General features: G+C 41.5%; 1 protein-coding gene across 2 annotated transcripts in view; it reads left to right on the top strand.

Moving 5' to 3' along the window:
* Positions 1-2,662: 2,662 nt before the first annotated feature.
* Positions 2,663-13,387, top strand: part of cyth1a (cytohesin 1a) — a 36,247-nt gene continuing 25,522 nt past the window's right edge. Inside the window, exon 1 of one of the 2 annotated variants that reach the window (XM_062439542.1) lies at positions 2,663-2,744. In XM_062439542.1, the coding sequence (XP_062295526.1) occupies positions 2,663-2,744 (82 nt within the window). Of the gene's footprint in view, positions 2,745-11,179; positions 11,398-13,387 lie in introns of those variants that run through there. The other variant, XM_062439543.1, reaches the window with a different exon arrangement.

Raw genomic sequence — 13,387 nt, 5'->3', positions numbered from 1 at the left:
AAAGTAAACATTGCAGGATGAGCTACACAACAGCAACTCTGAAGATCTGAGCATATACAGTATTAATACTGCATCACCAATGCATGATAGTGGGTATGAGTTAATTATGGTTTTCTAGTGGGCTGAGAGGAGCGCTTTGTTCCTTGTGCAGTGTAAGTGCTGACTGTTTCCATTTAATCGAGTTGAGAATTATTTTTCAGTATTAATAGAATATAACTAAAGATAACTGCAGGGGCATGCAACAGAAAATGAACCTCTTCATAGGAAAGAAGTCAGTCTACCTAAAATCAAATTAGGCCAAACCAACAACAATCACCACTCTCCCTTCCAAATAGGAGTAACTTACCGATCTCAGCACACAACCTCAACCTCAACCACACCACAGTGGTAGAAGTACACACAGCACAAAAGCTGCCAAAATGGTCCACTGGCCCCGTCTGCACTGCTCACTTGGACCTTTAAGCTCCAGGCCTTGATATAATAATTAAGCACAGCTTTGCCCCACAGCAGAATAGGGAGGGGGAGGACCGAAACACACAGACACGTACACAACACTAGAAAAATATAACTTTAGAAGTTTAAAAATCATTAGTAATGTCCAGGTCCAAATCCACCAGTTTATTTAAGACTGTTTTTGGAAAGGGTTAGGCTGTCAGTGCCTGCATCCGGTGCTGAAAGCTTCTCATACTGTGTTGCACTTCACTTAAAATAAACCACAAGTCCTTATCAGACAATACAGAGTGTAATGGATTTAAATTTACTATTATTGCTGTGGCTAATTTGCCTTCATGGCTTTCATTCAGCACTTACAGTTCACTGTATGGCCTCTTGGCTACTGTTCTGTGCAATAGACTGAAATGATTCCATTTACAGCAATGAATTTAATTTTTTTCAACCTTGTTTGCAGGGAGGGCTAGGTATAAGGCTGAAGAGTGCATGCTACACACCTACTCTCTCTCTCTCTCTCTCTCTCTCTCTCTCTCTCTCTCTCTCTCTCTCTCTCTCTATATCTCTCTATATACATCTATCCATCCCACCCACCTGTTTACATCTTCATAGTCTTTGCAGGTGCTAAGCGAGTTGCTGACACCACACTCATTCAGAGAGGTAACTTAGAGCAGAGAGGGAGGAATATACATACTAAAAAAAGAGAGGAGAAACATTTGTGCTGACTTCACTGTTTGCCATGCTGCTGTTCCTTCTGTGACAGAACTGCTCCTCTGGGTGATGTGCAGCTGCAGCATTTTAAAGCGGCCAGGATTGACTTTGCAGTTCAGGCAGGGGTCAGTTTGAGGAACTCAGCCCTCTGGCAATGGCAGTGATGATGGATGGATTAGAGGTGATATCAGAGCCAAACAAACTCCACAATGTGATCTACCTTATTGTGCGTCGTAATTGCCACTTACCCTGGCTTGCTTTCATGCTGCCCTTGGCAGTGTGATTGACAGAGAGGGCAGAGTTGACGTATTAATTAATGGCTGACGCTGAATGAGCAACGCTGTTGTTGGGGGGTGAGCGACACTTTGTGTGACTGACAGGCAGCCTAATTCAGAGTGGCAGGTAGAGTTGCACCGTTTCAAGGGTGGAGGTAAACATTTCCGCTTTTCTCTAAAGGAGAAATGAAAGTCCAAAATGAAATCAGTTGTCGTTGATTATGAACGCATTTGTCAGAAGCAGACCAGTTAATTTTGTTGCAGCATGTGTGTGTATGTGTGCATGTGTGTGACTAAGCGTACATGCTATGTGGCTCCAAGACCCCCAAAATGTGATTGCATTCATTGTGAATAACGTCAATAGGTGTGAAAATAATCTAATCAAAACAAATGTCTCACAGTGTTTTGCCCAGGAGCAAATCTTTACTTCTAACCCGTTGCCAGGCAACAATGAAATCTTGATTTTATGTGTAAGGCTTTTGAAGCCAAAATGATGAGTGACTAGAAGCTAAAAGCAACAGAGGGTGGACACTGAACTCCAAAACTGTATTGTGGGGCTCATGGACAGAGAGACACACTGTTAGTTCAGTATTCAATGTGATTCTCATGCACATAATTAATTGTTTCTTTAATCGATTTTTCTTGTGGTTTTACATTTTCTATCAGGCATACTTGTTTTCTGTGAAAATCATTGAAAACATAGATATCAGCTTGAATTAGTATGTAAAGTAGCAAGAGAGTGCAAGTGAAAGACAGAAAGAGAGAGAGAGACAGAGAGACAGAGAGGGAGAGAGAGAGAGAGAGAGAGAGAGAGAGAGAGAGAGAAGAGGGGAAAAAACAGAGACGGAGAGAGAGCAGAGGAGGACATAGGGAGACTGAGACACAAGCACAAAAAGGGGAACAGGGAAAAAGCAGAAGTGATTTTAGTGCCCCAGCAAGTTGCACATTCTCATCAAGGGGGAAGAGAAAGTAGGTGAGTGTGTGGGATTGGCCTGGGGAGCGGAGGATTCATCCGACCAGGGATTAGGTGAGGCAGAGTGACACAGAGCAGGACCTTCACAGTTGGCGTCTCTTCATGTCGGCAGCCACAGCAGGGAGTCTGGGCCTCCACAACTTTCCTCCATCTCAGTCTGAATCAGTAGGAGGGGACAGCTTGAGACGCTCACGCAGCAGCTATCGGAGACATACCTTCACACACAGACACAAATATTAACCAGCATTCTGGAGCTATGGGGACGGTGGGTGAACTTTGCATGTCCAGCCTTCAGACATTCTTGTGTCCAGCTGTGAAGCAAGTCCAGCAATCTCCAGGTAAAGTAAAGTCAGAACTGTGGGCTTTCTAATGCATATTGTGTTGCAGTAAGATGGCTCTTTTGGTTTGCTGATTGTTGTCATCATCACTATTAGTTTTGAATAACTTCTTATGAGTTTTGGCAGTGGGTAAGATAACCTGTGGGTTGGCAGTGTGTTAAAGCTTGCTGGTGTGCGCTTGGCACAAACACATGGCTCCATCAGAGATGATAACAGTTGGACAGAAATAGATAGAGAGCTTCTTGTGGCTAAGGAGGCTCTGTCGTTAAGCAAAATTTAAACCTCTACCCTGTGCGAAGGGAGAGTGAGCTAATGTTAATTCTTACTGAGCAGATCTAATCTCCAGCAGGTGACACAGACTCACACAACAAAACTTGTCAGCCACACAGAATATTCACAATACTCTGCTTTGTTAACAGCTCGTGTTTTTGCTCCTGTGTTGCTTGGCCGTGCATGACGATGTCTCATCTTGCCCTTGCTACTAGTTGCTGTGTCCCGTGATAACAGGGATGCATGCAGTGTTGCGTTTACTGAGGATCATCTCTTAAACCTGAATAAGCAACTCTCATTGCTCCCGAGTTAAATTACAGACGGAGGACCAGCCAGGAGCGGAGCCGGCTAAGATTGCCAGCCTCTTTAGGAGTTTGTTTATACTCACCATCTGTCTCCACATGTTCTTCCATTCTGTCGTGTCTTATCAGTGGTGCAGATGATGTTTTTGGTTAGTCTGTTGTTTTGGGTTGGTTTGGTTGTTTAGTGTTGCAACTGCATTACGTTACACTGCGGGTGGCGTGCAGGTTCCCATCGGGAGTGTTTGAAACTTTGCTGGCAGACAATGTTGACATGACTAAAGCAGCTTCGCTGGGGTTGTGGTGAATCAGCTGACTGGGAGCATAGCAAGGGGAAGCAGTGCTGTCTCGGTGATTTCAAAACAACCTGAATCAGCACTGGGGTTTGCACGTGAAAAGAGGCTACTTTATTAGTTTTGGATACTTAAGGAGGAAGTAATCTGGACTGTTCTGGTTTGTGGTAATATGGTGACGGCAGAGTTTTGACAGATTTTTGTCACTCAAGCAGCAAATATGACTTACAAAAAGAAAAAGTCATAATGATGTGTTTTCAAGTGAGTTATAGTTAGCTATAACACTGATATATCCTTTCCATTTTGTGAATGTGAAATAATTTGTTTCAAAAGGCTTCACTTAAGCTGTCACCAACCTGCAGGTGTCAGGTTTTTTCCCCTATTTATATTTCACTATAATAAAAACATACAACACAATCAAATTGTGATGGCAGCCATTACATTTGGATCTCTAGTGGTGTGCATAGCTTGGATGATGCACTAAAAGTGTTGGTGTTTCTTTTTTTAATCATGAATCATACAAGTGATTCATGTGTGACTCATCTAATTGTTGTCCACAAGTTCACATTGTATCTGCAGCACTATTAAATCACCTAACCTAAAACATAGCTACGTGCTGTTGGACATAAAAACAAGTGCAAACGTGATGAAGACTTAGAAAAAAAAGGTCGCTTGGCTCTTATTTCTCCTGCCGGCCTCACATAGTGATGCCTTATGGGAAGTGAATCAATCTGCCACAGTCTTTATTTTTCACCGGGGATAAAGATTGATATTTCTGTCTTCCACTCCCCCTTTTCATCTTCATTAATTAAGCACATTTATAGTGTTGTCAGTGCCCTTTCCAACTGTAAATGTTACTGTGAGTTTAACTTTCACAGTTACTGTGAGTGTGATGCAAGATGCCCAGTTAATCTTCACATGAGACAGGCTGAAAGTGAGAGCAGGCAGGGCACCGCTTAAAGTGCACATGATAGTAATCTAGCTGATTAATATTAGCATAGGGCCTTCTGTGCTGTGAGTCAGGTGTGCCATGGCTGCGCCTGTGCTCAGTGACATGGAAATCACTCATGTGGGATCTGGCGGCAGCTGAGGACACAGAGGTCTGTTTGGGAGCACATACATACATATCAGTTGTTAAATGTTTATTTGCCAAGTCTGCTTTTTGTAAAGTAGGATATGGTGTAGCTGTGATGATGCTAGTATATTTATGGCAGTGGTTTGCCACATTTTTGTGGCTTGTGAACCTTTAAAGTTGTATGTATCTGTTGTCACAGATTGCATGTGTCTTTGAGCTGGGAGTAGTACAACCAAAGAGGGCTGTTCCCTTCTCTGATTGTTTGATTGAATCAATTTTAGATGCCTGAAGATGTAAAATCATCATGTCCAGCAAGTTTGAAGCTGATTGGATGAAGTATGTGGGCGTGAGAGCCACTCGTATGTACATGGCGAGCACGCCAAAGTTAGTTGAGCCCTGGCAGACACGCCCTTTGACCTACGGATGCGCAGAGCACAACTTAAGCTCAGCTAGGTCTGGAGATGTTGCGTACCTAATTTGAACTTGATCGGGCGAACTCTGTGGGAGGAGTTAATTTTAGGCCGGGAAAAATCAAAACCAAAATGGCCGACTTCCTGTTGGGTTAAGGTCATGAGGTCAAGAGGCTTTTTTGCATATGTGGGTATAATACATATGTGTACCGAATTTTGTGAGCATAGGACAAAGTTAGCAAAATTCCCTATGGGCATTTTTGGACTTTGTAGGGGGCGCTACTCCGCCAATCTGCGTCGACCATGTGCGACCACCCAAAAATATCGAATTTCGGATGAGGCCGGACGTCCGTGCAAAAGTATAAGCATTTTCGCATTTGGGAAAGGGGCGAAATTGGGGCACGAAATGTCGGAAGAATAATAATAATAATAATAATAATAATAATAATAATAATAAACATTACAATTTCAATAGGGCTTTCGCCAGGCGACTTGCAGTCGCCGCTCGGGCCCTAATTATATATCTTTTCCCCCCTCTCTTTTCCTTCTATCTCGCTATCATCCCTAAAAATGTATCTTGTTTATCTTGCAAGGGGAAGCAATGGATTATGGGATGCGAACTTACAACTTTATAAGATCATAAATAATGCACTGATATTGCTGATTTGAAGGCCTAATCGACCAGCAAACTCTTCATACACACTTAATTAATGTTAATATCTTATACATGAGACAGATTTCACATGTATTTTGGTTCCTCACAAGATTTAAGCGAGACAGAAATGTTTTCCACTGGTTTGACGTGTTTTGGGTGCTAAAAGAGACAGAGTCTGCCAGTAAGCTACTTCAAAGAGGCATGTGTGGGAATCAAAACAGAGGCAGATAAAATCCACACAGCTCTGTAAGCCAAAGGAGATATGTCTGTTGGCATAAGAGAATTTGTTTTTCTCTGTTTTTTTTCTTTCAATTTTATCTTGATTAAATGGCATGAGATGAACAGAGTGTGGTTAGGCTGGTAAACACAGAGAGGAAAATATTGTTTTTCAGTAGCTATTGGTCCAGGAGATCATTTAAAATATGTTTGCTGCACTGTAAATGCATAGCAGTAAATACATGCTACAGGTTTAAAACTCTGACACGGTTTTATTATTTTTTTTCTTTGTCATACTCATGCACAGTTAATTACAGATGATGGTACTACCAGTTGTACAATGATGATTATATGCTCAATTGCTTTGTCAGGCTGTATATAGTCTACCAATGCAGTGATTGTGCTTGTTGGTGTGTCCATGTCACATGCAGATTTGTATGCAGGGCAGAATGCTGTGAGTCTAGCCTGAGGAAGAGTGATTTGTCCTGAACAGACAGGCTCTGGGCTGTCTTACTTCATCAGGAGATCTTTGCATTTCACACCTTCTTCCTAAAACTGAATTGTGAATTCACAGCTTCTGACAGCACTGTTTGTTTGTGTGTGTGTGTGTGTGTGTGTGTGTGTGTGTGTGTGTGTGTGTGTGTGTGTGTGTGTGTGTGTGTGTGTGTGTGTGTGTGTGTGTGTGTGTGTGTGTGTGTGTGTGTGTGTGTGTGTGTGTGAAGTGTGTGTGTGTGAAGTGTAGGTGAGTTCAGTTGTTGGCTGCTTGAAAAATACTAGCTCAGTGTTTTCATTAGCTTAATGTTTTACTGTTATGGTTAATAGGCCTTTCTCCACTCCATTGTTTTTATGGCCTAATGCTCAAAATTGGGATTGAAAAATATGAAATGAGTTACTTAGAACGTATTGCAAGCACAGTGAAGGGTATGTATTATTTAAAATTGAGCTTGCAATGTTTATAACTCCAAGGGGATAAGCCACCCACTGTGTATTAGTCTCTCGCTCACACATATAGGAAAAGTGACACCAGAGCTAGATTTATTCTTGTAATTATTATATGACTTGGTAATTAATTGTTCAGGGCTGCACTCCATCTCTCAACCAGAAAATTATAGGATGGATCAATCCAAAGGTCTCATTACCACTGACTGCACCTGCAAAAGTAAAGCTGTGGTTTCAAAATCAGTCTGTGCAATGGGTCACACATGGAGCAACAAAACTTCAGCCACAGATTTTGCCAAAGAATGTCTACGATAGTAATATATAATGATAGTTTATGGTAACAGAGTTATTTTTCATGCTCAATGTTTATCTGTTTCTAGTTGGTATCTAGTCGATAATCTCCCATTTATCAACCAGCCTGAAATTGGTTTGTTTGTAGATAGTGATGTAATGTCTCACATTTATATTTCAGATATATATTAATCCAGGTGTCATTTATGGAACTAATATTTAAACAGTGGTTTAATTTACCCTCATGACACACTTTAACTGGTCTCTCTTTAATTTTGCAGGTGGGACTGTAATCAATATAAATGATCAGCAGGTGTCACTATTGGCATTCCTTCTTGTAGGATGGGTAGCAATGATTTGCTCACAATTTCACATAATTAATTTAAAACACATTTAAAACTGCAGATTTGCGATTGTAATTTCAAAAACGGTCACTGTATTTTTTTTCTTGTATCTTATGGTACATTAAGCCCCATGGTTTCAGAATTGACCTTATTGTGCTGTTATATTTGTTATTATAGAGAGTTGAGAGAGCTTGAACAAGTCAGCACTTTAATTCTAAGGGACACCACACTGCTTTTACACCTCAAGATCAGTTTACTTGTATAATGTCGTCTGTGCCTTTGAGGGTGTCTGAAGTTTTGAGGCTATTTTTGGCTTGGGTTTCAAGACTACACATTTTTGTAAGGAAAAACCTGGGAGTATTGAAGGACATGGGTGTTTACCAAACATGGGAGATCTCGCAGAGAAACACCATCAAGTGGCATTTTTGGAAGTGTAGAATTAAATGTTTTTTGAGTTTGGCTCATACTACAGACTAAATATTAGGTTATCTCAGCTGCATCAATTTTCACTTGCACAACTTTATAAATGTGATGTTTTTAAGTTGCAGGAATATCTATTTAAAGTTTTAAATCCTTCGGGTGTCATAATTTAAAGTCAGTTTTCTACCTGTCTAACTGTGTAAACTTTCTTTAGGTACAGTATGGGAGCACATTATTGACCTCTTTGGAGGGGACACATTATATGTTTAATTATTGCCTTAATTTACAGCCGACTTGCATCCTCTACATCCATCAATTTTATCCTACTGTTTCAAATTGAATAACACCATGTAACATGGAAAAACAATAAAGCATGTGTGAATAAAGCAAAGGAATAGTTTTCTCAAGAGGACTTTGTTCAACTCATTGAGACTAATCAGCTGCATCTATTAACATGCAAAACCAAAAACCTTTTTATACTTTATAATCTAGTATGACGTTGATTTGACATTTGTATAAACACTTAACTTCACATTTAATCCAGCATCAGTTCTGCATGTCTTTTGTGTTCATCGGGAAGTTGCAGACAGTAATTCACTTCATGTGTTGATATCAGCTCATGATCATTTCATTTAAAGGTCAAACAGCTCTCCCGTTTCACTTGCTCTGGGCTATAGCACAGATTTACAGCAGAGCCCGGGTGAATAGATGAACTCTTAACAATGAATTGACCCTCTATGTGAAGACGGTTCACTTCACACAGACTACATTGTCTTGTTAAGTTTGGGCAGCACAACTGAGGCATTCATGGACCACAGCATCAAGTAGAGCCCTTCAACTGAAGTGACCATGCAGTCTGTAGGGCTTTTCATTCTAAGATGTCCTGGTGATTTTACTCTTTGAGTCAATATCTTGAGATAAGGGGTGAATCCTAGTGTTTGGTATGGATTCCTGGGTTTGTGGTTACTCGTGCAAACATACAGCTGCCTGCAAATTGTTTTCTCCCCGGGCATCAGATAGGATATGGGAGAGAAAAAGAAAAACAGAGAGGAGCTGAGGAGTTTTCTCCCTCTACCTGGCCTCTTCCATTGGCTGTCAGCACAGCATTCCTCTTGGCCCTCTTTTATTCATCAACAGGCAGGGACAGGCTCAGCCCTCTCCTATCTGACAGCAGCACATTTGTGCAGGTGTTATACAAATAGAAGACTGATTTATTCGGTTTTAACAAGGGACTGGAAAGCAGGGTATGTTGTCTGCCCTCACAGTTTTCCTCTAAAATATGCAGCCAAGAAATGTCTCCCTAGTAGAACAAAGATACCTCCATCACATGCACCTTTGATCACAGGCAGCATAAAATGTGAATACACTGTCTGTATGTTAGCCAGGATGAAACATGAAAGTAATACTAAAAGGCCCACGTTTATTTCTGAACAGTTGATGAAAAGTTGCATCAGGTGTAAAACATGTTGCTCACTCTCACCAGGATTTGGTAGAACCAGTTTCACCATTAATTACACAAACGTATGTGCACATTTCTCATTGTGGTGTAACAATGACTGTGTAATGACGAACAACTCTTGACAAAAAACCAGCAGTTTTTTCCATTGTAGATTTTAGGAGGATAATATCACAGGTCTTTAAAAACAAACAAACAAAAAGAAAACAACCAAACATAAAGTGTGACAAAGTCAGTAACAAATGGGTGTCTATACTACTGATACCAGACTTAAAATCCTTATGGTGATGTGCAGTGATTTCCTTTGTATTAATAATCAACAGGTGGTTGAAAGGGTTTTGTTTCTGAGGTAAAACGTCTGACTGCAGCACACATGTCTGCTCTTGGCGGATGTGGTGAATCAAACACAGCAACATGCGCACGATCAGCAGCAGTGAACTTTTGTAGCCTGGCTGTGTGTGTCAATCACTCTCCCTGCCCCCACTCAACTCTGTCCCAACAACAGTTTTGTGTGTGTGTGTGTGTGTGTAATGTGTGTGTGTGTGTGTGTGTGTGGGGGGGGGGGGGGGGGGGGGGAGGGAGAGAGAGAGAGAGAGAGAGAGAGAGAGAGAGAGAGAGAGAGAGAGAGAGAGAGAGAGAGAGAGAGAGAGAGAGAGAGAGAGAGAGAATGGTAACCAAAGCAACAGGGCAGATACCCACAGGCGTTAGACGCGTCATTTGGCCCATTTGCTGCACCTTCATCCTGAGTTATGTCAACTACATAGTCAATGACTATTACCGGATATAGAGCACGTCTTTCTTCAAAATAAAAGTATCTGTCAGCAACACAATAACAATGTGTGACAATTTTCGTCATGGGTTTCATACATTTTTGGTAATTAAACATCTAAAAGTAAAAAAACAAAGAAATTTGGGGACCCTGAGACAAAATATCAAATGGGAAGCTGTAGTTTAATTTGTGTCAGTTAAGGGGTCCTAAATGTGGAAATGTTTGAGAATTGCTGGAGCATCCACCTTTACCAGTTGGGTAAGCAAGGGCAGTGGTCTTTGAGGGTAGGGGCAGAGCTAGGGGGTGGCTTTTGGGGCTGCAGCCCTAAATATTTTTCCCAAAAGCCCTCAATCTATTAAAAAATCTATTTAAAAAAATCTAGTCTGTGTTACTCCGGTACATATACTAAAACAAATCTAGTTGGAGTCACTTAAATTTGCCTTATTGATATTTATTTATTTTTATGTGCATTCTTTTTTGGAAAATACGAAAATAAATCACTACTAATACTAGGCCTACTAATGTTTGCAGTAGGTATACAATGCATTAAAATTAAATTCTTTGCATGTGAATCATCCAAAAAAATTGACCTTGGCTGTGGGTATTCTGGGCTTAGCCCTGATCTTGTCAACTCCTTTGTTCAAGTTATCTCAATGAGACACTTTATAAGGATGACTACTCTGTGCATAGGTTTCCCTCTCTTCACGGTTACAGTTTTGGAATAACTAAATCTTCTCAGATGGGGATCCCTGAGACAGCATCTTATTAAATATGGGCCTGCGGCCTTATGTTTTTTTAATTTGGGGGTCCTTGACATCAAAGAGGTAGAGAACCACTGTGCTCGGCTACAATGTGGCGTTGGTTATAAGAGTTTTATTATGAAAATGTATACCGGAAGTTTGTTGTTTTATTCCGCGTGCCTTGACAGATCGCGCGCAGGGCTTGTTGCCTGGTTAAAGTACACCGTGGTCCGTGACGTGAATCGTCTCTTCAAACCACTCCCTTGAGCTGTCGAAAGAGTCGCTGCCTCCATTTACCGAGGGAAACCAGTGCGTTTGTTAACTTTGCGGTCAAAACTAAAACAATAACTACAAACTCATCGATATTTTCATCATCCGGTCAAACTTTCTACGCTCGGAAATCTCTTTTAAAACTTTAGTAGAGTCGGACCTGCGAGGCTCAGGCAGCATGGTGTTAAAATCAGAAGACGGTGTAGGTGAGTGAAACTGTCCAGGAAATACTTTTTTTTGACTGTTTAAATGTTTTCACAGGACTTCGCTTAGTTAAAAAAGAGTTTTGGGAAGTTCAGTTGACTGTCTGAAACTATGTGAAGCTTTATTTTTTTGGTGAATTTTTAAGGTAACTCTCAGAAACCACCCTCTGTCTGTGTCTGGCCTTATTGACAGTGTTTACTCTGCCATTGTGACCACTACTATTGTATTCACTCAGTCAACTTTTTGCGTATTTTATCAACCTCAGTGGATTTCCTAAAAAAACTAAACTTGCCAGACTAAGAAACATGTAACATTCTTTTCTGTCCACTATAAGATAAAATACCATTGAGTGGTAGACATTGCCATTTTAAGTCTGTGTAGCATCAACTGCTTTAGTCATATTAACACATTTCTACAGTGTAAAACTTGCCATACCACTCTTTGCTAAGTATGCATGTCAGCCATATTTGAGGTTGAGATTCAAGCACTGCAGGTGTTGTTTCTTCACCGCATGTATAATTACTTTAGTAACACATTTATGGCCTGGCTTTGGTGCAGAAGCGCTTATATGGTTTAACAGCTTCTGCCCCAGAGAGAACATCCTCAGTGTCATTTTTCAGTGAATGCTGAGCCATCAGCAGCAACAGGTGTGAGAGCAGACAGTTAACTGCTCTAATACCCACAGATCAGCAGCACACTATCCATGTTACACAGAAGTTTTCTCTATTATTCCTTCCTTTTGAAAGAGTTATTAAAGTTGTATTATTGTCATAGGAGCCCATTCCAGCAGCTGGAATGACTGTATATTATTTGTTTAAATTGCATTAAAGGATGATTGTAATTCGGTCACATAAGATTGTATTGTTATCAAGACAAAAGGTATTACTGCAAATGAGTGTGCAGTTGAAGTTAAACAGAAAGCTTTTGTTTCCAGTTGTGATGCTTTTCGTCTGTTCGGCTTGGTAAGCCTGGCAGCTTTAATTAGCAGCCTTGATTTGCGTCACGACTAATCGTGTTAGAGAAAAATGTAACGTCTGACTGACTGATCCTGTTACGTGCTGCTATTGATGGAGAGGAGTCCTTGTGCACTGTTTGGATCCTCTGTGGCTCTGGCTGAGCCCGGCTGGCACACTGCTGCATTGTTTTTACAGGCAAAGAGATGAGAGAGAGAGGAGCAGTTCATTCTCTTTGAGTCCATTTGTCTCTGCCACTCAGCAGTGGGTGGTCTGGGAAGTTAAAGTAGTTGTCACTAATGGTTCCCTAATGAGCAGCTCTGAGAGCTCTAATGGGCCCTGCAGAACAATGTGCCCTGCCTGGCACTAATGCCCCATTGGTTTGGAAATCGTCATCATCTCCCCATAATCATATTTTAGCCTTCTTTCTGCTTTGGTTGCAGCCCTCCGGTCCGCTCAGGCCAGTGTTCATTCTGTGTAGTTACTGCTATAATGCAGTTTGATGAATGTGTATTTACTCAACAGTGGAGTGTTGTGTGTCTGCGGGTCTCATGTTTGGGAGCTCAGCAGCACTCAGTTGACCACATTGCAGACTTAGGCCTGCATCACCAGTCGATGAAAGAGGCACAAAAACAATTAAAGCCGCAAGCGGCGATGGCGGGCCCTCGCTCACCCATGCCACCGCGGGGCCTGAGGCATGGCGGGGCTGTGGCGTGAAGCAGAAAGTGAGAAAAAACCTGGAAGGAGGCCAAAAATGCAATGTTTCGTTCATCCAGTAGGGGGCAGTCACAGGTAGTTACACATATGGTCTGGTGTGGTCTGGTGTGTTCAGGGCGGCCACTCATCAGTCATGTGAAGTTTGGAGTGAATTGGACAAAGCATGAAGGAGTTATGAGAGGTTGATGGTTCATCCACCAGGGGGCAGTCAGCACATGTGGTGTGGTGCGTTCAGGGGTGGCCCCTCATCACTCATGTGAAGTTTGGAGTGAATCGGACAAAGCAAGAGGCAGTTATGAGCAGTTGATGGTTCATCCACCAG

This window comes from Scomber scombrus, chromosome 18 (assembly GCF_963691925.1).
Source record: "Scomber scombrus chromosome 18, fScoSco1.1, whole genome shotgun sequence".
NCBI classification, from domain to species: domain Eukaryota; kingdom Metazoa; phylum Chordata; class Actinopteri; order Scombriformes; family Scombridae; genus Scomber; species Scomber scombrus.
The sequence above is the reverse complement of the archived record's forward strand: the minus strand, read 5'-3'. Positions and strand labels throughout refer to the sequence as shown.